At 47.3% G+C, this 23526-nt stretch overlaps 2 protein-coding genes and 1 pseudogene across 2 annotated transcripts; 1 reads left to right on the top strand and 2 right to left on the bottom strand.

Moving 5' to 3' along the window:
* Positions 1 to 7373: 7373 nt before the first annotated feature.
* On the top strand, positions 7374 to 8343 carry LOC123142373 (uncharacterized; annotated as a pseudogene).
* Positions 8344 to 12726: 4383 nt separating this feature from the next.
* Positions 12727 to 15768, bottom strand: LOC123140902 (probable serine/threonine-protein kinase PIX13). The gene is made up of 6 exons (XM_044560165.1): positions 15538 to 15768; positions 14745 to 15055; positions 14490 to 14649; positions 14212 to 14354; positions 14011 to 14131; positions 12727 to 13293 (listed from the first exon to the last, which is right to left on the bottom strand). The coding sequence occupies exons 1-6, from the start codon at positions 15635 to 15637 to the stop codon at positions 12998 to 13000; spliced, it is 1131 nt and encodes a 376-aa protein (XP_044416100.1). The 5' UTR covers positions 15638 to 15768; the 3' UTR covers positions 12727 to 12997.
* A 151-nt stretch (positions 15769 to 15919) lies between these two features.
* Positions 15920 to 20812, bottom strand: LOC123142372 (ethylene-responsive transcription factor ERF096-like). The gene is made up of 3 exons (XM_044561314.1): positions 20752 to 20812; positions 20294 to 20653; positions 15920 to 15948 (listed from the first exon to the last, which is right to left on the bottom strand). The coding sequence occupies exons 1-3, from the start codon at positions 20810 to 20812 to the stop codon at positions 15920 to 15922; spliced, it is 450 nt and encodes a 149-aa protein (XP_044417249.1).
* Positions 20813 to 23526: the final 2714 nt, after the last annotated feature.

Below are 23526 nucleotides of genomic sequence, written 5' to 3'. Positions count from 1 at the left end.
CGGCCAAGGAGTTTGGAAGGGGGATTCCTACAGGCAGTCGGCTCTGATACCAACTTGTGACGCCCCCGATTCAATCGTACACTAATCATGCAGGCAAACGTGTACGATCAAGATCAGGGACTCACAGGAAGATATCACAACACAACTCTAAAAACATAAATAAGTCATACAAGCATCATAATACAAGCCAGAGGCCTTGAGGGCTCGAATACAAGTGCTCGATCATAGACGAGTCAGCAGAAGCAACAATATCTGAGTACAGACATAAGTTAAACAAGTTTGCCTTAAGAAGGCTAGCACAAACTGGGATTCAGATTGAAAGAGGCGCAGGCCTCCTGCCTGGGATCCTCCTAAACTACTCCTGGTCGTTGTCAGCGGCCTGCACGTAGTAGTAGGCACCTCCGGTGTAGTAGGAGTCGTCGTCGACGGTGGCGTCTAGCTCCGGGGCTCCAACCGCTGGTTGCGACAACCAGGTAAAAAGGAAAGGGGGGAAAGAGGGAGAAAAGCAACCGTGAGTACTCATCCAAAGTACTCGCAAGCAAGGATCTACACTACATATGCATGGGTATATGTGTAAAGGGGCAATATCGGTGGACTGAACTGCAGAATGCCAAAATAAAAGGGGGATAGCTAGTCCTGTCGAAGACTACGCTTCTGGCAGTCTCCATCTTGTAGCATGTAGAAGAGAGTAGACGGTAAGTTCACCAAGTATCATCGCATCGCATAATCCTACCCGGCGATCCTCCCCTCATCGCCCTATGTGAGAGCGATCACCGGGTTATATCTGGCACTTGGAAGGGTGTGTTTTATTAAGTATTCGGTTCTAGTTGTCATAAGGTCAAGGTACAACTCCAAGTCGTCCTGTTACCGAAGATCACGGCTATTCGAATAGATAAACTTCCCTGCAGGGGTGCACCACATTACCCAACACACTCGATCCCATTTGGCCGGACACACTTTCCTGGGTCATGCCCGGCCTCGGAAGATCAACACGTCGCAGCCCTACCTAGGCACAACAGAGAGGTCAGCACGCAGGTCTAAATCCTATGGCGCAGGGGTCTGGGCCCATCGCCCATTGCACACCTGCACGTTGCGAGGAAGGCCGGAAGCAGACCTAGCCTCCCTAATACAAGAGCAGGCGTTCCAGTCCAATCCGGCGCGCGCCGCTAAGTCGCTGACGTCAAGTAGGCTTCGGCTGATACCATGACGCCGAGTGCCCATAACTGTTCCCGCGTAGTTGGTTAGTGCGTATAGGCTAGTGGCCAGACTCAGATCAAATACCAAGATCTCGTTAAGCGTGTTATTTTAAAGTAACCGCGAACGCCGACCAGGGCCAGGCCCACCTCTCTCAGGTGGTCTCAACTTGCCCTGTCGCTCCGCCACAAAGTAACAGTTGGGGGCCGTCGGGAACCCAGGCCCACCTCTACCGGGATGGAGCCACCTGCCCCTTCAGCCCCCATCTCCGAACAGTATCATAAGTAATGTAACAGTATAAAGTATATAGCATATGCCCGTGATCACCTCCCGAAGTGATCACGGCCCAGTAGTATGGCATGGCAGACGGACAAGAGTGTAGGGCCACTGATGGAATACTAGCATCCTATACTAAGCATTTAGAATTGCATGTAAGGGTAACAACTGTAGTAACAATGACAGGCTATGCAGCAGAATAGGATTAACCGAAAGCAGTAACATGCTACACTACTCTAATGCAAGCAGTAAAGAGAAGGAATAGGCTATATCTGGTGATCAGGGGGGGGGAGGGAGCGGCGTCGTGGGGGGGAAGTGGGAGTGGTTGCCCTAGGGTTTCGGCCGACAGGGGAGGATATGGGGAGTGGGGTGGGCCGGCCTGGTGGCCCAGAGGCTAGTTAGGCCGAAGCCCAGTGGGGGAAGGGAGGCTTCCTGTCTCTGTCTTTTTTTTCTTTTTAGTTATTCTTTTGTGTTTCATTTCTAGTTTCCTTAATTTTAGTTTTGTAAAATTTATCACTAGCACCTAACTTAGTATTTGTAAATATACTACTGCCACATTAATCCTTAACCCAAAATAATTTAATATTTTATAAAATTCAATAGGCATTTATTTCCCTTTATTTAATTGTTTTAACTACTATTTAATTACTTTAGAGCCTTTATACTCTTTATCACAGTTTGGTTTCTTCACCACAATTACCTATGATTTATCCGACACATTTAGAACATTTTAGTTTTATTTTTGGAAAACTTTTGTTGTTTACCTTAATTTCAAATTTGAATTTGAATCAGTTTTGAACTAACACGAGATTAACAACAGTAACCATGGTGATGTGGCATCATTAACGCAGGATTACTGTAGGTAATTATCCGGGCATCACAACCCAATGTGCATGAAATCCCATTCGCAACATTATTTTTCCAAGAAGCCCCATTCAACACGGTCGTAGGCTTTGTTCATGTCCTGCTTCATGACACAATATCCATTTGATCCATGTGTTTTTGTCTTGATTGCATGAAAGACTCATAAGCTACCAACACATTATCAGTAATAAGTCTGCCCGGGACGAAAGCACTTTGTGTCGGAGATATAATTTCAGGAAGGATTCGTTTTAGTCTGTTTGCAAACATTTTTGAAGTTATTTTATAAATCACGTTGCAAAGACTGATTGGCTTGTATTGCATAATTACCTCTGGACTATTGACCTTGGGAATTAGCACTACATTTGTTGAATTCCATCCCGAAGGGATCTTCCTTTAATTTGTAGCATTGAGCACTTCATCAGTCAACTCGTCGCCCACAATTTGCCAAAATCTTTTTAAAAACTAGATGATGCCCCGCGCGTTGCTGCGGGATTTTTTGTCATGAATTTTCTAAGAAAGGTGAGGATCCAAACTGAAGTGACAAAACTGCACATCTAACTTCGCATTCTGTAGAACTGGCAATCCACATTAAGGTTGGGTCAATAGGAAACACATGAATATAAGTGGAACTTTGCAAAAAAAGGTGCACATGATGTCAACAGTTGCCGCAGATACATGTAGTCCCACATCATAATATATTTGTAGTTTTGTACCGCTGAAAATCATCTTTTAGTATGAGAATGTTTCTTAGTTACAATAGGTAGCGATCAAGGTAACGATTATTGACAATACTATACTATAAGTAACTGGCATGGATGGCACTGAAGCATGTATCTTCATTGTAGCATAGCTTGACGTTGCCCTGCATAGTGTACAAATTTGTAGCATTGTTAGGAAGGTATTAAGTGGATAGAATGGTGCATTATTTCATCCCGAAAAACTGGTTTAATCTGTGATGTGGTGCATTAAACCTCTGATTTTGTTTTTGTAGCAGCATTACTCTACCTGCCCTAAAATGTTTCCTGCGTTCTTGTTGTTTGTAGTGCTGCATGAAGACGTAAAATGAGAGCGTCATGGAAAATTGTGATATATTGCTGATGGTAATAGCTAATAGTAGCCTTCCCATGGAACTATACTGATTAAATATGTATAAGAAAACACTCAGAAAATTAGATAAATTTAATGATTTTATAGAAGATGAAAAAAAAATGTTTCCTTAGCCCCCATGTATGAGAATAAGAAGCAAGCCACATGACTATCATCACAAAAAAGGTTCATTTCAAAAATCACGCATATAGTCTTCAATGAAAAGATTTATTAGAAACATGTGATCAACTAATGGGATAATGGAACCCTTTGAGTTCTGCATACTAATCAACCTTCAAAATGTTATAACAAAGTGGCCTATACAGTGATCTAGCTAGCAACACGGCTTTTCTCAATGATCGTACTGATTTTGTATTTCGACCAATTTGTGAGTCAATCACCAGAACTGCATATATGCTGGTACAGCACAAACACGTTTGAGACCATTGGCCATCTGCATCTGCATCTCTAAACCTCATATTATTGTTCAGTTTGAACTCTCACCTACACATCTATATTACACAATCAAGTGAGTAGAACATCTATTTATATAGTAGCTCTAAACTCCAAAGAGACTCCCAAAGCAAGAGTATAATATATTTTCAGATACAAAAAGTTCAGATTGTCCGGTCAGCAACCAAAAAATGAATTGGCCTGCAGCTATGTGTTAGAATTTATGATACAAACATTGTCTCTCTGTGAAAATATACTAAACGAAAGCAGGGCGAAAAGGATCAACAGGCCAAGCGCATGGTAGTGATCTAACAACAAAGAAACAACATGGTACAGGGGACTGGGAGTGGATGAATGAGGGAGAACCTCGTACAAATATGGGATTGAAATAGATTGCAGGTGGCATTGAGGCCGCAGAGGCGACCCGGCCTAGGATGTTTCCAACCTTTCGCTAACGATTGCGAGAGCAAACTGCAAAAAAGAGGGCATGCATATAGTTCCAATTCAGCATAGTTTTGCAAAAAAAAAAAAGAACAGCGAGTAATACTAACTTATTGTATGAGGAGGTTGCGGGGAAGCAGGTACGAACAGGGGCTGCGAAGAAGAAGGTACAGACAGGGGACGCGGCGTCGAGGGAGCAGATGTGTCCAGCCAACGTGCAGAGCACCAGCAGGCGATGGGTGTGGCTGATTTATATAAGGGGAGAACCCGGGGACTCTCGAGCAGCTCCACTGATTAATGGGGAGAGGAATTGCATCGGTTACCTGGGCAGGGGGAATTAAATCCATCCGTTTCTGTTGGAGAAAAGTAGTGGGACTTAACTGAGGCTGGAGAAGGTGAAGAGGAAGAGGCGCTGCAGTGGAGAAGATAGAAGGCAGCGAGCCTACCATGGGGAATCCTTTGGGCGACAAAAGGGCGCTGCCGACCGCCATGGAGAAGGGTTGAAGCAGCGTTGCCGCGACCGGGATTCCTACTCTCGTGTGGAGAAGAAATCGAGCGTGTGGTGGGCCAGCCTTTTGGGCGGAGAAAAGGGAGGCTAGCGAGCGGTCTTATGGGCTAGATTTCGGCGTGTGATGGGCCAGCGTTTTGAGCGGAAAAAAGAAGGGGAGGCAAGCGAGCGAGTGGTCTGGCCAGGCTAGTGCGGGGACACGAAGCGAGGAGAAAAAATAAATTAAGTGACCTCTGCCCATGACGTGGCATCACCAAATTGCATGAAAAATTCTTAGTGAGAGGTAGCTATTTAAGAATAGAGGATGACATGGCACATCGCTGATGTCGATACTATGCATGGTGAGAAAATAGGAAGTAGTGGGAAGTAACTTCTTAAGAATGGTAGATATAGCATGAAGTCCATCCGGGCCAGGAGCTTTCAAATCTCCTATTTGAAATAAAGTTCTTATATTATGGGACAGAGGAAGTAAAATACAAATGTGACAAGCACAGAAACGTAAATGCAGGAACCGACAAGCACATAATCATCTTAATTCAAGCCAAGAATCAGTCATGTTTGCATGGCCATCCCAACAGAAACTCATTCAACATGCTTACAAATGTATACAAAAGCAACATCCCCGATGAAGATATTAGTGGCCCTTCATTGCGTAGATCTGCTCAAGAGCCTCGAGAACCACCTTCATCGAGGGCCTGCTCCTTGGCTCGCCGGCCAGGCAGCTCAGTGCAACATGCACCTCCTGCAGGGCTTGTTTGGAGTTGTATTGGTCCCGGAGCCAGGGGTCCATAAGATGTGCGAGCTTTCTCCGGTCAGCCAAGGAAAAAAAAACTTTATAACAGTAAAAAAACAAAGTACGACCGTCTACCTCACTTCTGTACATGCGGATACTTTTTTTAGTAACTGTACATTCGCTCTGGGCTTGATTGGTTCGGGTTGTGATTGGTCCAGATTGTTATCAGTTTAGTCAAAATCACTTATTGAGGAGTACTCCTTTCAAAGATCACTCCCCTCCCCATATGGTGATAAGTGGCGCGCTGCATGTGTGTCATATGTCGCAAGTTGTGAGTTTTTCTTTTTTCGTAGATTTGTTTATTTAAAATGTTTACTTAAACCGTGCATCCAAATTTCAAACCGTCTTTCACTATTGGATTCCTCGCTTCGAGATCTTCAAAACTAGATCCCATGTTGATAGGTTTTGACGAATTTATTTTTTCACAGGAAACACCGTATGAAAAAACCAAACCGGGAGCACGTTTTTTTTGCTTTTCAGAAGCCTCTCACGAAAGCAAATTTGTGCCTCTTGCAGAAGCAAAACCGTGCCTCTCGCGAAAAAAAAAGAGAAACACGTTTTTTTTTCATTTTCGAAAGGCACGACCGTGCCTCTCGCGGAAGCAAAACTGTGCCTCTCACGGAAGAAAAAAAACACTTTTTTTCGTTTCCTAGAGGCACGACTCGCGGAAGCAAAACCGTGCCTCTCACGAAAAAAAACACCTTTTTTCGTTTTCCAGAGGCACGACTCGCGAAAGCAAAACCGTGCCTCTCGCGGAAATAAAACCGTGCTTCTCACGGAAGGAAAAAACACGTATTTTTTCATTTCCGAGAGGCTCGGCCGTGCCACTCGCGGAACAAAAAAAGAGCCTCACGCGGAAGCAAAACCGTGCCTGTCACGGAAGAAAAAATTCGCGGAAGCAAAACCGTGCCTCTCGTGAAAAAAAAACATACCTCTCACGAAAAAAACACGTGTTTTCACACAAAATCTTCTAATTTTTTTTGTCCAAAAGTTAAGAAAGACCGGTGGAAAACCAAAAAGTCAGAAAAACCCAGCAAAAACAGAAAACGCGTGCGGAAAAATAAAAGTTAGGTATAGCTGGGTGCGGGCCTAGATGGTTTGGTGGCTGACAGTTGCGAATCATGGTTCAGACCGTTTTTTGGACTGGACGTACTCACGCGACGCGGTTGGACACACGTGTGTACACAACACAAAGCGGCTGGACACATACAACATATTGATTTGGTTTCAACCCAAAACAAAGAACTAGGTTAAACCCTTAGGTCGAAGAGTGGTTTGGTTTTGGTTGAGATGGACAGAGCGTACGGTTTGGTTCGGTTTTGGTTCTGCGCGACCATTGGAGAGGTGTGGTTTAGTTCTGGTTCAAACTCCACATTGATTACTTATATGGTTTAGGTTTGGTTGAATTTTTTTTTTTTTTTGAGCAACAGGTTTGGTTGAGTTGTATGACCATTGCCAACCGGCGTACGATCGAGCGAACAGAAAAAAATAAAAGGAAAAAGCCCAAAACCGCGTCTGTGGGGAAGAGCCAACCGGAGCCCAAACCCACGTCTTTGCGATGGGCCCACCGAAACCCAAACTCGCCTCTTCAACCCTCCCAAGGCCGCGTTCCCCTTCCCGCCAGATTTGAAGTAGAAAAGGCGGCAGAGCGCGCGCGTCTTCTTCCACCCTCCCCTTCCGATCCCCAAATCCCAAATCCGACGCCCGCGCCTCCCCAAACCCTAGCTCCTTCCCCGCCGGCCGTCACCTCCATGTCCCATGGCGCCCTCCTCCGACCTTCCCCCGGGCTGCAGGTTCAACCCAGACGATGCCGACCTCATCTCCGCCTACCTCCGCCCCATGATCGCGCGCGAGCGCCTCCCTGAACCAGCCACCAGCTTCCTGCACTCCGCCGACGTCTACGCCGCCGATCCGGCCGCGCTCGTCGCCGGACACCTGCCGGCGGTCCTGGTGTCGCCCAAGACCGGCGAGGAGAGGCGCTACTGGTACTTCTTCGGCTCCACCAAGGCCAGGTCCGTGCGTGACAAGCGCAGGTCCCGAGTGGTCGGCGACGGCAAGGGCCAGTGGCACTCCGAGAAGGGCAAGAAGGTTGTTTCCGACGACCAGGGACGAAACATCGGAGGATACAAGCAGGACGAGCTTCTTCAAGATCTCATGTCCGGCCTCACACCCGACCAAGTCCTGGGCGACTTGTTGACGCCTGTCCCTGAATCAAATGCCAATTGCAGCTTCTACATGGCCGACCACGCCGGTTATGCAGTGAGCAGCTACTGTGACTCTGTCCTGGACGAAGGTGGTGCATGCATGCCTTTTCCTGACAATTCTGATCAAGTCCTTCGCGGTGACCTGTTGATGCCTGTCCCTGAATCAGAGATCAATTACAGGCATCAACATGGTCCTCCATACCGGTTCCACGACGAGCACCTATCGCTATGACAACATGGTCCTCCATGGTGGTTCAGTCACGCCCTTCTCTGAGATTTCTGATCAAGCCAACTTGTTCAGGCCAGTCTTTGAACCACAACCTGTTGTTGAGTCACAGGGCCAGAGTACAATGCTAAATTGCAGCTTCTTGCAGTGTGCCCCAAATGCTGGCACTTCTGGTTCTTGGACAGGAGGCGACACCACGGACGATGAAGTGGCCTCGACCAATTGGTATGGTTCTGCTCCAAGCACACCGGTGACTCTAAGAGCATCTCCAGCCGTTGGCCCTCCAGGGGGCGCGTAAAATCGCCACCTGGGGGCGAGCCGACGGAAAAAAACGGCCTGGGGGCGACTTGGTTCCCAGTCGCCGCCCCCAGACGCCGTCTAATTTTATTTTTAAAAAAAACATTCGGCGAAAGTTCGGTTAAACTCGGCTAAAATTCGGCAAACTTGGCATATATTAGACATGTTGGCGGTTTACATAGCAAATTTATCTAAAAAAAGGACTAAAGTACAACTAAGGGGCGAGGAAGAAGTCGCTGAACGCGGCGTAGTCGCCGTCGTCGCCGCCGTCGTCGTCGGTGGCCTTCTCCTCCTTGACGCGGCCGCCCCTGCTGGACCCCTGCCCAGCGTCGCCATGGCGGACTGGTGGCGGTGGCGGCGCGTCGCCGTCGTCGCTGTCGTCGAGGACGACGATGCCTCCTTCGTCGCGGCCCCGGCGGCGCTGCTTGAAGCGCTGCAGGGCGGCGCACTGGCGCTCCATCTCCATCTTGAGGTAGTCCTTGCGCGCCCATTTCAGGGCCGCCTCGTCGTCGAGCTCCACGTCGACGTGCTCCGTCTTCACGGCGGGAAGCCCCGGCTCCGTTTTCACGGTAGCGAGCCCCGGCTCTGTCTTTGGCTTGACGAAGCACGGAGGAGCCTACGAGGAGGCGCGCCGGCCGCCCTTGTTTATGACGATGCCGGCGCTGCGAGTGCGCCGGCAGAGCGGCGTCTCCGCTGCGGGCTCAGCCTTGACGCCGAGCAACGCCGGAGAGCCGAAGGACTGGGACGAAGAGTGTGATGAGGAGTGCGAGGAGGAAGACGAGGAGGAACCGAACCTCCTGGGCATCCATTGCCCGACGCGTCGGCGGTGGGCCGGGGCGGCCGTCGTGGGAGGGTATGCCAGCGACGGTTCGTTGCCGCCCTCAAGGTACGCCAGCACGCCCTCGAGCGTGCGGTCGGGGGCGCCCCACCACACGCGACGCCCCTCGCTGTTCTTCACGCCGCCCACCACCGGCGCCCCGTTGGTAGACGCCAGCCTCTGCTCCTGGCGGCGCTCGAAGTACGCCGCCCACGCCGCGTGGTTGGCGGCGGCGTACTGGGGAAGGGTGAGCTGCTCGTCGGTGAGGGAGGCGCGCACGCGGTCGATCTCGGGGCGAAGTAGGGGGGCGCGCCTCGACGTCGGGCAACGGGGGAATGGGCACTCCCCCGTTGCTGAGCCTCCACCTCGTCGGCCCGGCACGCATGTCCGGCGGCGCCGGGATGTTGGCCTCGAACAGGAGCCACGACTCCCAGTCATGGAGCGAGCGGCGGCTGAAGCCGTTGGCCGGCGCCGCGTCGCCGGGGAAACGCGCGGCCATCGGGGGTGTCGGTGTGAGGGAGAGGGAGGGAAGGAGCGGCGGCGGCGGCGCATAGGAGAGGGAGCACGAGAGAGGGAGAGCTCGGTGGCTAGGGCTGGTGTGGCCAGAGGCGAGGGAGGCCGACGGCTTATATAGCCGCACCCGTGTGTACGCGTGGCGGGAGGGGAGGCGTCGCCGCGCCGCCCCGTGACGCGCCGCCCGTGATGAGGAATCAATGACAAGGCTGACCGGCGGCGGTAACCTTGGCATTGATTCCTGCGGGAACCGAGGCGATGAGGGCGACGAAGCGGCCGTCTCGCTGACTCGGCAGGCTCGCGGCTGTTTCGTGCCAAAACACTCGCCCTGGCGCCCCCGGGCGCCCCCCAGCGCGCCGGGTTCGGCCTGGGTCCGCCGGCGCTGATTTCGGCCCAAGCCGGCGAAAATCGGGCTCCTGGGGGCGCGACTGGGCCGTTTCTCCGACGCCGGCGCGAAAAAATCGCCTGGGGAGGCTGTGTTGGGGGGCGCGGCTGGAGATGCTCTAACCGAGTGGATGATGCAATCAGCATTTGCCAGCACATATCAGTTCTGAAGCTGACCAGCTTGTACTGTCTTTTTCTGTTAGGCTAAGGAGAGGATACATGTTTTTGTTCCATGTACCAAGGTCCAACACCTTGATGAGTTGGATGACGATCGATATAGTTTTGACTTAGCATGATCTGGATATGTATGTCAGTATGCATTATTAAGTAGAAATGGCTAAACGGCCAGGATGTGTATGTCATCTTTAACTGAATTTAGATGTTCATTCAATCTGAATTTAGATGTTTTATCATTCAGCATGCGCTTTGTTTGTGATTTCTTGTGCTGTAAACTGTAATTAATCATCTTTAGTTGTTGTCTATGATCCTACAGCTTGGCTCATGCTCTTGCAGTTCCTTGCCGCCTGATAATTAATGAAGGTAGTATACCTCTGGTTCATAATGCTTAACTAATGGTTATCTTTTACTTTATGCTAGCCCATTAGATTAGTTGGTGAAGTACATGTATCATCTTACATTTCCTATCTGTGTAGACTGCAGACAGACAGTGGATTACTCTATCTTCCAAGCGCTGATTAATTTAACTACATTGCTAATCAGAGACACTGCTGTTTACTGGGAGCCGGTAGTACTACTGGCTTACTCCTTGGAAACTTCTTTCTGGTAAAGATTTACTACTAGTGCACAAGTTAAATGATTCCATGTTCAACTGAATTATGACTGTGCATATACATTATCAAGTAATGTGTAAAAGATCTGGATGTGTATCTCATCTTTAACTGAATTTAGATGTTTATTCAATCTGAATTGAGTTGATGTTTTATTCAGCCTGTACATTAATAATGATGTTTAATCAATCATCATTATTGAGTTGATGTTTTATTCAGTCTGTGCTATACAAACTGTAATCATCTCTAGCTGTAGCTGTTGTCTTGTATCTTACAGCTGACTCGTGCACTTGGAATCCTTTGCCGTATGATAATTAATTAATGAAGCTAGTATGTGTAGTTTGGATCTTAATTAGAGCGCCAGCACTTCTAACAGCTGGTGAAAAATAACCGCAATTGAACTCATGGAAAAGGAAAACAATAAATCTACTACTAAAACAGTTAAACACTGTCCTAGCGTACTCCTTCAGTACGTAGACCTGACTCTTCAGATTGGATCCCTTTTCAGCAAGTAAATTCAGCATCGCCTCCAACCTCCATCGATCGGCAAGTAGTGTCACTCAATAATTTCCCAAATTTTTGGAGCTTCCATCGATCAATTCATCCATTCCAGTACTAGTATTACATGGAAAACTAGTTCCATCTCCAACAAAAAGTAAAATAAAATACAGGTGCGACATGCACAGAACCCGAAATGCAGGAACCGACAAGCAAAGAATCATCTTAATTCAAGCCAGGAACCGATCATGTTTTCATGATCATCCCAACAGAAACTCATTCAACATGCTTATAAATCTTATATTTATTAATTGGAGACACTATACGAGGCTCCATGTTAATTCTAGAGAAATAACAATAATAACCGTATGATTGTGAAATATATGACTAGGATCAAAAGAGATCTATAACCTGTCCACAGGTAATTTCCTAAATAAACACGCTACCCTCCACCAGAAAAAACAAAAGAAACACCCCCATACCAGCGCACGTACAAGAGTCCCCAATGCATAAGTTCAAGTTGAAAACAATAAAAAAAATCCACTTACCTTATCCCTTCGTAATAAATAAATAAATAATATGCACAAATGAGAAGTCCCCAAGTCTCACGTTAGGAATGGTATCCCACAAAAACAAAAGCCACGTGCATGTTCCCTTGAAAAAAAGGACACGTACAATTTATTGAGGAAACGTGCACAAGATTAAAAAAATAAAAAAAGAAAGAGTCTCTGCCTAAATGACAAATTTTCCAACTATTAGAAAAGAATACGTGCACAAGATTAAAAAAATAAAAAGAGATCAAACAAAAATCTCCCCCTAATAGCTTCCAAATATTAACACTTCCATGTTCATTAACTTAATGTGTGAAATCATCTAATGTTAACATAATTTGTAAAAAATATATAAATTTTCACGTACCAAAAATTCATTTTTTAATGCTCTATTGGCACTATCCTATGCAAATTCCACACTCCAAATACTTAGTCTGTCATTTCTAATTAACTATGGTCAGTCCATAGTCCAGAGAGACTATGAGAAAGTCGTTTAATTGCTCTAAGAATATTCAGAATTAGTGCTCTCTCTAGCTCTGTACTGCTTAGCTGTTGTATTTTCAGGAGTAACTTCTTTTAACCATGAATTCATAAGTTAGCATGTTGTGCTTAATAAGATAGTGTTCTGTGACATATGTGCCTACTAAACAATTTTACTCATGTAGCTTAGTGCTTTTTTGTGTTGTTTGCACCTTTGTGGACCAAATTTAATTTTAGGTTATGCCATGGATATTTAAGGTTCCTGTTAAAAGTCTGCCATACAATGTAGTTTTATCTGTGTTCATCTATTTTTTCATCTATTTTTTCCGGATCCATGTCAAGTAGGTATTCCATAAGGAAATAGTGAACTTTGGGATTGAGAGGGGGCATACTTTTACATGGATGGATAGCAAGACACATGGAGCATATACAGGCACCAAGGTAGCAATTCTTTGGTGATCTTGGGCTCATTTGTGAGTTATTTAATAGATTTTAAATTTTTGTAATGCATAATATCTGTGTTCTCTAAATGCTAGCCCGTGCAGGTAGCACGGGTTGATGACTAGTGTATACAATAATACAAAAGCAACATCATAGATTTAGATATCCGCAGATCTTCATTGCCTAGATCTGCTCGAGCGCCTTGAGAACCACCTTCATCGAGGGCCTGCTCCTAAGCTCCCCAGCAAGGCAGCTCAGCGCCACATGCAACACCTGCAGGGCTTGTTTGGAGTTGTATTGGCCCTTGAGCCGGGGGTCCATAAAATGAGAGAGTTTCCTCCGGTCAGCCAATGACTTTGCCCAGTCGATGATGTTCGTTTGCTCCTTGGGGCGGTTGGGATCCTTCGCAAGCTGACCGGACAACATCTCCAGGATCATAACCCCGAAACTGTAAACGTCGCTCTGCTCATACAGAAGACCTGGACATGGTCCAGAGCATGAAGTGAGAATAACCACCAACCGCTAAAAACAGCTAGTATATGTAGCAACATGTATTTTTATGTAAACTATTTTAGAGATCTGAAATGTCTTGTATTAGTTTACATAGGAAGCAGATTCCAAATTTTAAAAGATGAGCTACAAAGTCAGAATTTAGTGTTCCAAATCATATGTTCTTTTTTTTTCCGAACCATGCGGAAGAGTTGCATGTCATTCATTAAGAACAGACTACAATGCTGAAGCCGGCATGGCCCTTATATTGCCAAAGAGGGCACGACCCAAACAGATCAGGACCCTTATATCGCCAAATATGGTTTCTACAGGCTAAGTGAAAATGTGCATGCATGTTCCTCTTTGATATTCTGTAACCTCTTCCCTTGGTTTAAGTTCGGCGATAAAGTTAACACCGAAGCAACAAAATGAGCACGGCCCAACGGGTCACCACACATGAAGGTGGGCAACGCGCGGCAAGCCGTGCCTCCTATTATGTGGTATAAATAATTGAAATTGACTGCACATTTATTCTTTGCTCTTTTTATGGAAGGTGATGGTAGAGGAATGCCAAAGGATCTGTTTGCACATGGATCAACTTACTATGACAATTAACCGCTTGAGAAAGCAATTGTTATGAATGATCGACATACCTATTTGATGCAAAACTCTAAATCTGGAAAGATATGATGAGTGAGGACACATACCACTTATTACATATTCCGGAGCTGCATACCCGTGGGTGCGCGTGGGCATGATAGTCATACGCGAATTGCCAGGTGACCCAAGCTTAGCAAGCCCAAAATCAGATAGCTTCGCGTTATAGTCCTGCCAGCAAAACGCGGTCAGAATTAGATCTTCATAAATAGACAACATACAGAAGACACATTGCAGGGTAGAAAGCTTACTGCATCTAGAAGAATCTTGGAAGCCTTGAAGTCACGGTACATAGCTTTCTTCTCTGATGCATGCAAGAAAGCAAGTCCTCGAGCTGCACCGATGGCGATCTTCAGCCTCTGTTCCCATGATAGTGGAGGACATCTTCCTGAAACTAATTACAATTGCCTCCGGCTTCAGTGTCAGTACTTTTCAGTCAATTGGTCTTTCAAGAATTGCAGACACGAAGAAAAACACACAGCCAGCATGAGCAAGGCCATGAAACAAATGGTCATCAGCAACAACTCACCTGTGAATAGATGGTATTCCAAGCTCCGTTGGGCCATGAACTCATTCACAAGAAATACTTCCTTGCCCTCCCAGCAGTAGCCCAGTAGCTTGACAAGGTTTGGGTGAGAGAACCTTCCCAAAAGGTTTATGTCCGATCGCAAGTTGACAGTCAGAAATTTCTGTTACGCATAGTTGCAGCAACATTGGAGGTGATGACGCTGTTGGAATTTCAAAATTCAAGATTTACTTAATCAGTATAAGTGCCAGATTTTACCTGCCATTCCTCCTTTCCATGCATGATAGCAACAGCCATGTGAGGGCCACTCGTTGTCGGGTTCATCGTCTTCTCATCGACCCACGCTTTGTACACCCACCCAAATCCCCCGAACCCAATGAGACGATCTGGCCTGAAGTTCTTGGTAGCTGTCTGGATCTCAAGGAATGTGAATTTTCGGAGGTTCGGTGCCTCCAGTATTTGGCCTTCGAGGAAACACCCCTGTTTGGTTGCACCGTTTGTACCGTCGCTGTCGACAGAGGCCATGAAGCCGGTGGTGGCACTGCTGCTTGCCTTGGAGTTCATTGTCCCTGTTATACAATTAGTACGCATTAACATACTCAATTTAATCATGCATTAACATGCTAAATTTAATCACCACATTTTCTTTTGAAGAATAGAAAAGTTTTCTTTTTGAAGAATATCATATATAGCAGAAGATAAGTTCAACTGAAGTTGGTGCATATCTTTTCCCCCCTTAGTAGGAAACAGTTAGGATGGCATGAGCAATATATGGTTGCGGTTTGTCACAAAGTGATATATGGTTGCTGCAGCCTATATGGTTTGCGAAATGGGAAAACTACTCGTTGTTTTCCGGAGAAAGTATTTGTTCTTTATATAAAGTGGAACAGAGTAGTTCGTAACCAAACTTCTGTAGATGTCTAGAGAAGAAAATTAATGAGGCATCAAGCTTAGAGAACTATAGTTGTATGATACTAATCCAGTTAATTCCCATCCTTGATCTCTACTGACTGCTGCTATATACGAAGAACAGAGGAAATCTGAAGCTCACCTGAATTAGGTTCTTGGAGACCAGATTCCTCATCTGGGCTAGACGGCCGGTAATCCGCTGCCACACGAGCCCTTTCCCGGCCACCGCAGATGTTCGCCATCTCCCTCCCTCTCTCTCTCTGGTGTCAAGGAGAAACAAGTAAAGGAGGGGATGAAGAAGAAGACGAGTGGGGAGACTGGAGTCAATTGGGGGCAGAGAAGCCAAGCTAAAAACTGAAGAAAGTCTCCGGTCGCTTTGAAGAAAGTCTCCACCGAGTGGGCTGGGGCCTGCCCCGCACCGCACTTCAGCTTTTCTTTTAAATCAAACCGCGTGTCCTACTTTCCGCTTTACAATACCATCTTTTGGAATGGAGAACTTGCCATCTTATTTATTACTTATTTATTTAGTGCATCTTCTTCCCTCCAGTTGCACCTACATATAACAAAGATGAATAAACAATGATAGGCATTGCCTCTGTTCTCAAACAGATGGCGTGCTGAAGGTATGCTGTCCACATGGGTTAAACCCGAATTCCCAATCAAAGAGAGGGATGGTTAATTTGCTGTCCTTGCATGCCCTTTTCTCTCCTTTTCTGAAAGCAGAAAGGGAAGGCATGCGTGAAATCTTTTGGGAGGTTAGTGCACAGCAGTTATTGATGATGCTAGAATGTGTCAACCAACTGTGCACTAAATAATACTCCCTCCATCCCAAAATAAGTGTCTCAACTTTGTACCAATTTAAAGTTCGTACAAAGTTGAGACACTTATTTTGAGACGGAGGGAGTATTTCTCGAGCGCCAAACTTAGCTATGTGCTTTCATTTGCTCCCTACTCAAGTTTAGAGTTTAGACCAATCTAAAGCCGTGTTAACCAGAGACCATGACTTATATTTCTCCTATATACTCCCTCCTTCCTTAAAATAGTGTACCTGCAATTTTGTTGGAAAGTCAAACATTGTTATGTTTGACTGTATTTATACAATAATACATCAATATTTATGCCATCAAATTAGTAGCATTAGATTCATGATTACATTTTCATCATATACCTATGTGGTTTCACAAAAACTGATACATTTTTGCACAAACACGGTCAAACTTTGAAATAGTTTGACCTTCCAACAAAGTTGAAAGTACACTCTTTCAAGAATGGAGGGAGTATGTGTTAACTCGACACATGTAGCCATACATAAAAGAAGCTAGAGGAGGGCCTCTACGGCTTTTTAATCAAGGAGGAAATGTGAGACCCGTGTTAGAACCAAGGTTTGAACCCGCGCCAGCTAGGATGCAACCTCTGATCGAGTGGCGGAGCTTCAGCCTAATCTTTGGTGGGGCAATGGGCCAAGAAGGGGTAAAATTATGCGGGCTGAGCTAGTTTTTTTGGATTCATGGCCAAATAACTAAGAACTACTCACCTATTTCCTCGTGGGCTGGGGGAGGGGGCCGGGGCAGCCCAGGCTGGCCCCCACGAAGCTCCGCCACGGCTCTGACCACTGGGATAAGAGCCCACCTACTTAGATTACACATAAAATCCATTAGTTTTGTTTGTCTTAATAACTTCAATTAAACACACACGCTTTGGTTGGAGGCCACGTATATGGCTGCTCTTGCTAGAGCTGGCGAACCACAACATTTAATGTGGATTTGTTAGACTATCCACAATGAGAGTAACATAGGTGGTAACATCGCACATATTTAAATAAAATAGATGATGTGGCACGTAATTAATGAAGAAAGAGAGTGATGTGGTAACATAGCTAGTTACTAGTAGTATGAGTAACATCTCACATACCAAGACAAGATGAGTTTACAACTTAATAAATGAAGTGTCGCATGACACACTACACATATGTTACTCCCCATTGTGGAGGTAGTAACATAGACTAGTAACATATGCATGTTACTACTCAAAGTTACTCCCATTATGGCTAGTCTTATTGAAGTGGTGGAGCATGCTTCACCTTTTTCGAAAGAAAAATAACGGAATAAGTTTGGCAAGAATTTTCTTTATAATTGAAACTAATGTCACTTTATTGTTAAACATAATAATTGAGGGTTAACATAAAGGGATCTTGGTCTCAAAATTAGAACACTTCTAGTGGAGAGAATTAGAGACTAACTAGAATTAGCAGACGTTGTTAAGGTGTACTCCATGACTGCACTTGAGGTCTCCATTTGTGAGGAGATCGTCAGGGAGGAAGTGCTGTAGTAAGGCCACAATAGATGACAACAGGAAGCCCCCGACACAGCCCTGCGGTGGCCGGTGATAGAGACGACCTTGCATCCCCTTAGCACCTCCTTAGGATCGATAGTTAGGGAGGGATGTGGCTTACCCAGTGAGATTGTTATATCCAACCGATGGGACCGAGATTAAGTCGTTGATTTGGTGCCTCCGGTCCGGGCACGTATGTGGGGAGTCACCTCCTTCTTTTCTCTTCGTTTGCTTCAACCGTAGATCAATTCCAACATTTATTTTTAACGAGCCACTATCTCGCTCGCTTGCATCCATCCTTGGTTGCGCCCACGATGCAGGGCGGGTGACAACGACGTCCTATAGCACGACATCGATGTCCTTGACCTGTGCCCGCCAGCTCTGGGGTCGCCGCCTCCTTCATGCTGCTAGGACTATGAAGCCACCATGTATCTCACATGGCTTTGATGCCAATTGCTGTTGGTCAAGCTAGAGGAAACACAGTGAGAGAGGCAAGAGATTTTGCGCTGCTTGCAAATATCCACAGCTTTTCTATCTTGCTCCTTCTATTCAGTGAACGAAATCAAACATGTCTTGGAGCTCGCCCAACGACCGATCATGCCATCCCACGAGCCGAGCTTAGCTTACAAAAGGTCTTCCTACATTTTCTAGTAAACCAGGCCTTCCTACTAATTCACGGAGGATTGTACAGACCACGTCCATCGTCCCGATCAAAGCAAAAACAAGTGAAACAAGTGAAAAGAAAAGCTAACAGAATCGCTAACTAAAAGGGCTGCTGTGGCAACAAAATTGGGCTGCCTCAGGCTGGCCACAGTGGTGGTATCTTAGTCGGTATCACGCACTCGATAAGAGTAGCAAACATGCTGATGTGGCGGACAATTAAAGAAGAGAGAGAGAGAGTTAGAGTAATATAGGTAGATACCGTATTATAATAAATGTTATACTACTATGTTTCATGCATGATAATAAGTAAAACCAATTATAATACTATGCACTATGAAGATAGTATCATACGCTAGTATGAAAAAAACATGATTTGACTTGGTTGGTTCCCCGCAGCTAACCCCCGTGTCGCTCTCGCCCGGGCGGCTCGGGGGCGACGCCTGATACCTACCTCCGGCCGCTCCTTTCCCTTTTCCCTGTCGTGCCGCTGCTGTAGGAAGCCGCCAGGCGAAGCCCGCGCGGCCGACGACGGCGGCGGGGCGCTTCCTTGTGGCGCCTCCGATCTGTGGGCAGCAGATCCTGGAGCAGCGCCGGCCCATGCAAAGTGGCGGCCGTTTGCATTTGCAGGCATTGCTAGGTGTCTGCTATGGCGGCGGAGGTCGCAGTGGCCGGCGGCTTGGCCGGTCGGTGGTGGTGAAACATGTCCGGTGGCAGCAGCGATGTTCTGTCTGGATCCCGGGGAGGCAGCCTTGGATGGTGGCGGCTCGTGAAGCTAGGGCCTCCCGCGGCGGCATGGCATGGTGCAGTCCTTGTCCAAGGCGGATCTGTGACGGCGATCTACAGATTGATTCGGATCAGAGACGGTGACGAGCGCGCGGGATCTATCTCGGCGGCTATTGCGGCTTGGCGAGGCGGGGTGGGATCCCTCCTCCTAGGCTCCAGTGGTGGCACACTCAGGCAGTGGCCGGTGCGCTAGGGCTCCTACGATGACATTGCTGTTGCGGATGGTCGCCGGATCTAGGCGGCTAGATCTAGGGCTTTGAAGGCGACCGAGACGGTGCACAGGTTGTCGGGTGGATTACTTGGGACGGATCCGGGTGAAAACCTGGTCTTCGGTCGATGGCCGGAGCCGGTGATGACGATGCCCTTATCATCGTTTCCTTCATGAAGGCATCATCGAGGTGAAGCTCCCAACTCCACTCAATACCTCCGGGGGAAACCCTGGATCTGTTGATCTTGGCGGCAATCATGTGTCGTTACCCCCTTGGGGGCGGCATTCTTGGAGGTGCACTCGGCCTCGAGGGACCAGCGGACGACATCTTTGGTGGAGCGGTGCTTCATCCTACACATTGATAGCGACGGATCTCGACGGCGTGGTGCAGTGCAGATTCGGCGTCCGATGTGCGAGGATGGACTCACGCAGGAGGAGGACGCTGTCTGGCGTCGTGGTGGCATCGATGGCAGAGAGACCTGGCATGGTAGATGCAACAGTACAACTCTGAAGATGGATTGGTGGCAGGTGGCTGCGGCGGCCTCATACCCGGCAGGCGTCCTGGTTGAGGAGTGCGCAGGACTGGTAGGTGCCCATATCCGGCAGGCGTCCTGGTTGGGACCTCAGGTCTTAGATGTTTAGGTTTGGCTGCGAGGTCTGTTTGGTATTAGGCCCAGAGTATCAGCATCCCTTCATCGACTGGATAGAAGTAGCGACAGATGTTGCCTAGACAGTGGCTTTAGTCTTACTGTTGTATGACTTGTAAGGTCTTGTGTGAATAATTAATAAAGTGGCTGCATGCATCGTCCAGATGCAGAGGCCGGGGGTCCTCCTCCATTTCTAAAAAAAAGATAATAAATCAAATAAACAGAGCAAACAAAGAAATTAAGATGAGTGAGCAATGCCAATTTACCTCTATGCATGAAAGCAGCGCTGCTGACATTTGTCTCCTGCAGCACACCGTCTTCTAGGCACTCCAACTCAATCACCTTCGTCCTGGCCGCCGACGCAGAAGGACCAGCACCGCCACCATCACGCGATGCGTTGGTCTCGTAGACGTGCGCCTGGTCGGGGAAGTTGAGGATGGCGTTCCTGCCGCGCATGGAGTAGGCGGAGCGGTCATATGCCGCCGCCGCCTCCTCGGCGGTGTCAAAGGTGCCCAGCCACACACGGACGCCGTGCTGGTTTGAGTCGCGGATCTCCGCCGCAAACTTGCCCCAGGGTCGGCGCCGCACCCCGCGGTACTTGGTCTGGCTGCCCGAGCCTTCTCCGCCTTCCGCCGTGGCCACTCACTCACTCACCCGATCGCACAACTTGCTTAACTATGTGTATATGTATTCATATGCTGCATGTACATAGATATATATGTACTTATATGCTTCTGGCCGGGGGGTTTTGCCCTCTTCTTCAAACAGAGATTATATTCTTCCATGAATGCATACAACTTGTTTTCTACATTTATTAGTACTTTCGACTGTAGGGACATTTGACCCAAGAAATCTCATTCTCATTTCCACTTCCACTGTAACGTATAAACTAGAACTTTAGCAACAGATTTGCAAACATGGGGTCGTGCGGAAATGGTGCGGCCTCCAGATCCACCGCCGCCGGTGCTGGCGACCGTGGCCCTGCCGCCGCCGGCGCTGGCAATTCAGGGGGGGCCGGCTCCATCGTCGCCGGTGCTGGAGACCGTGGCTCCGCCGCCGCCGGCGCTGGCAATTCGGAGGGGGCCGGTCTGTGACACACCGCCGGAAATGGTGCGGCCTCCAGGTCCACCGCCGCCGGTGCTGGCGACCGTGGCTCTGCCGCCGCCGGCGCTGGCATTTCAGGAGGGGTTGGCTCCATCGTCGCCGGTGCTGGAGACCGTGGCTCCGTCGCCGCCGGCGCTGGCGATTCGGAGGGGGCCGAACGGATCGGAGGACGATGCAGCTCTGATTAAGGCTGATCCTCTCTTGGTTCCTATCAGATGGAGGATCCATCACTGGTAGAAAAAAGCCCTTTAGTCCCGGTTCGCAACAGCCTTTAGTCCCGGCTGTGCAACCGGGACTAAATATGCGCGACTAAAGACCCCCCCCCCCTTTAGTCGCGCCTCTTACGGACCGCGACTAAAGGCTTTAGTCCCGGTTCTTGTGGCTGACCGGGACTAAAGGCCCGTCCACGTGGGCGCCGGTGGTCCGTCGGGGCGGAGGACCTTTAGTCCCGGTTCTCGTGGCCAACCGGGACTAAAGGCGTCCTCCGCAGGTTTAGGGTTTTAGCCCCCCTAAACCTAGTTTCTTTTTAGTTTGGAGTGTTTTATTTCTTTATATTTTATTTTGTGTTTTATTTTAATTTTGATAAAGTTTCAGTACACATATTCTACGCTACTATATACATGCATATGAAATTTCAAACAAGAAGAATTCAAGAGGAATATATAATATATATTCAATCTCGGGTGACCATATACAACTTCGAACAAGTTTCCATACACAATTAGGATGGATGACCATATACAACTTCGAACAAGTTTCAATCTCGGGTATGCATATAAATTTCTTCGTCCTCGGTATAGTGTTCTCCTTTAGGATTGATGACTTCCCTCATGAAAAATCCTGCTAATTCTTCTTGAATTGGTCGGAAGCGAGCTTCTGGACTAAGCCTCCTCCGCAAGTTATCCGTCGCGTTCCGCACGCTATCCGATGCCTTCCGCTCAGAGGTGTGTCTCCGGATGTTCTCACAAACATAGTATCCACATAGATTGGTCCCCGGTGGCTGCTTATCCACATTAACTAACCTTCTGAAATCTAGCTCATGTTTGAATTCACCGACAATTTCTTCTGAGAACCGTCTCCAAACCCTACAGGGCAAAGAAAATTAAATGAACAAGGGAGTTATTAGTTACTTGATATTAGGAAATGAACGAAAGAGACCGATCGATATAGAGCTCAAATGATTGAAAATAATTACTTTTGCAGCATTTTTCTCATGTCGGCCCAACGCTTTGGATCCGAATCCATAGAGTCCATGATTAGAACTCTGGAGGTGTGAAGTTCAATATTTAGCAGAATCCAGTGGAACCTGCGGACACGTTACATGCACAGTCATGCATAACTCATCGATTAGACATACCATGCATGGAGTAAACAAAAGAGAATGGGCACAAGAGAGAAACACTCACCCAAAATGGTAAGGAAATAGAATATGACTTTTGAGTTGATGCTTTCTAAGAAACTTGTACAAGTCTTTCTCCACGTCTTCGGGGTGATGTTGTAACACATGTCCATTAACGATATGTGGGTCAATGAACCCAACATCATGGATGTTTCTTATTTTGCATTCCCAAATCTTCAATCTGCATAATAGCGTACGCAACAATATAGTTAGGACAATATATATATAGTGCAGGCAATGAAGAACGAGATGAGGTAGAAATAAATCACTTACAGAACGTAGCAACTCAGCATAGATTTGTCGAGGTCGCGCAGATTGAACAGCTGGAACAATTCACTCATATGAACTTCTACAGAGTACCGTTTGGTGTGATGCTCATCTGTAACATCCGCATAAACATATTCTTTGTCGGCCCATGTTATGAATTGCTTGTACCAACGTAGCAGATTTCGCATTTGTGGTGGTAGACTCTTTTCCCGCGCAGGCTCGACGAGAGGCCCATTCCGCACATATTGTAATGCTATCTCACATACTGGCGCATCCTCAAGGCCTAAGAAGGCACGAAGAGTCAAACCCATCTCGGACGCTTGTTTCATGGCACTCGCTACAGTCAATCCAAGTGCTGCCGCAGCTGCTATGATCTCGGGGTCCTCTTCCGGACCGGCTTTCACTATGAGCGGGGGGATCGATTGTTTCTTCTGCATCCCGAGCTGGTCAACTTGTTTCCCGCTTTTTTTACTTTCTTCTTTCTCCTCCTTCAATATTTTTGCTTGCCTACGAAGTTCATGTCCATAGTCGTCAGGCATATTCAGCTCGGCTTGGGACGGTGTCGTCAAAAAATCCTTAGCCCACTTCTTTTGCTTCTCAGTGAATACTTGCTTGGGCTCAGGCTCTTTTTTCGCCTTCATATCCGCCTTCCATTTCTCATAATCAGCAGACGCGGCCAATTTGGTTTCAGCTTCACTAAGTTCCCCAGGCCTTGGGAGGAGAGGCTTC

This window comes from Triticum aestivum, chromosome 6D (genome assembly GCF_018294505.1).
Source record: "Triticum aestivum cultivar Chinese Spring chromosome 6D, IWGSC CS RefSeq v2.1, whole genome shotgun sequence".
Classification (NCBI taxonomy): Eukaryota; Viridiplantae; Streptophyta; class Magnoliopsida; order Poales; family Poaceae; genus Triticum; species Triticum aestivum.
Note: the sequence above shows the minus strand (reverse complement) of the source record. Positions and strands in the feature narration are given on the sequence as shown.

Excerpts from the sequence above, each read along its gene's own strand:
- LOC123142372 (XM_044561314.1), bottom strand. The coding sequence starts at position 20,812 with ATGGAAGAATATAATCTCTGTTTGAAGAAGAGGGCAAAACCCCCCGGC. Across the intron at positions 20,654-20,751 it reads CCCCGGCCAGAAGCATATAA|GCGGAGAAGGCTCGGGCAGC; the intron begins GTACATATATAT and ends CCACGGCGGAAG. Across the intron at positions 15,949-20,293 it reads CGCTGCTTTCATGCATAGAG|GTGCAACTGGAGGGAAGAAG; the intron begins GTAAATTGGCAT and ends TGTTATATGTAG.
- LOC123140902 (XM_044560165.1), bottom strand. The coding sequence starts at position 15,637 with ATGGCGAACATCTGCGGTGGCCGGGAAAGGGCTCGTGTGGCAGCGGAT. Across the intron at positions 14,650-14,744 it reads ATGGAAAGGAGGAATGGCAG|AAATTTCTGACTGTCAACTT; the intron begins GTAAAATCTGGC and ends TATGCGTAACAG. Across the intron at positions 14,132-14,211 it reads CCAAGATTCTTCTAGATGCA|GACTATAACGCGAAGCTATC; the intron begins GTAAGCTTTCTA and ends TTTTGCTGGCAG.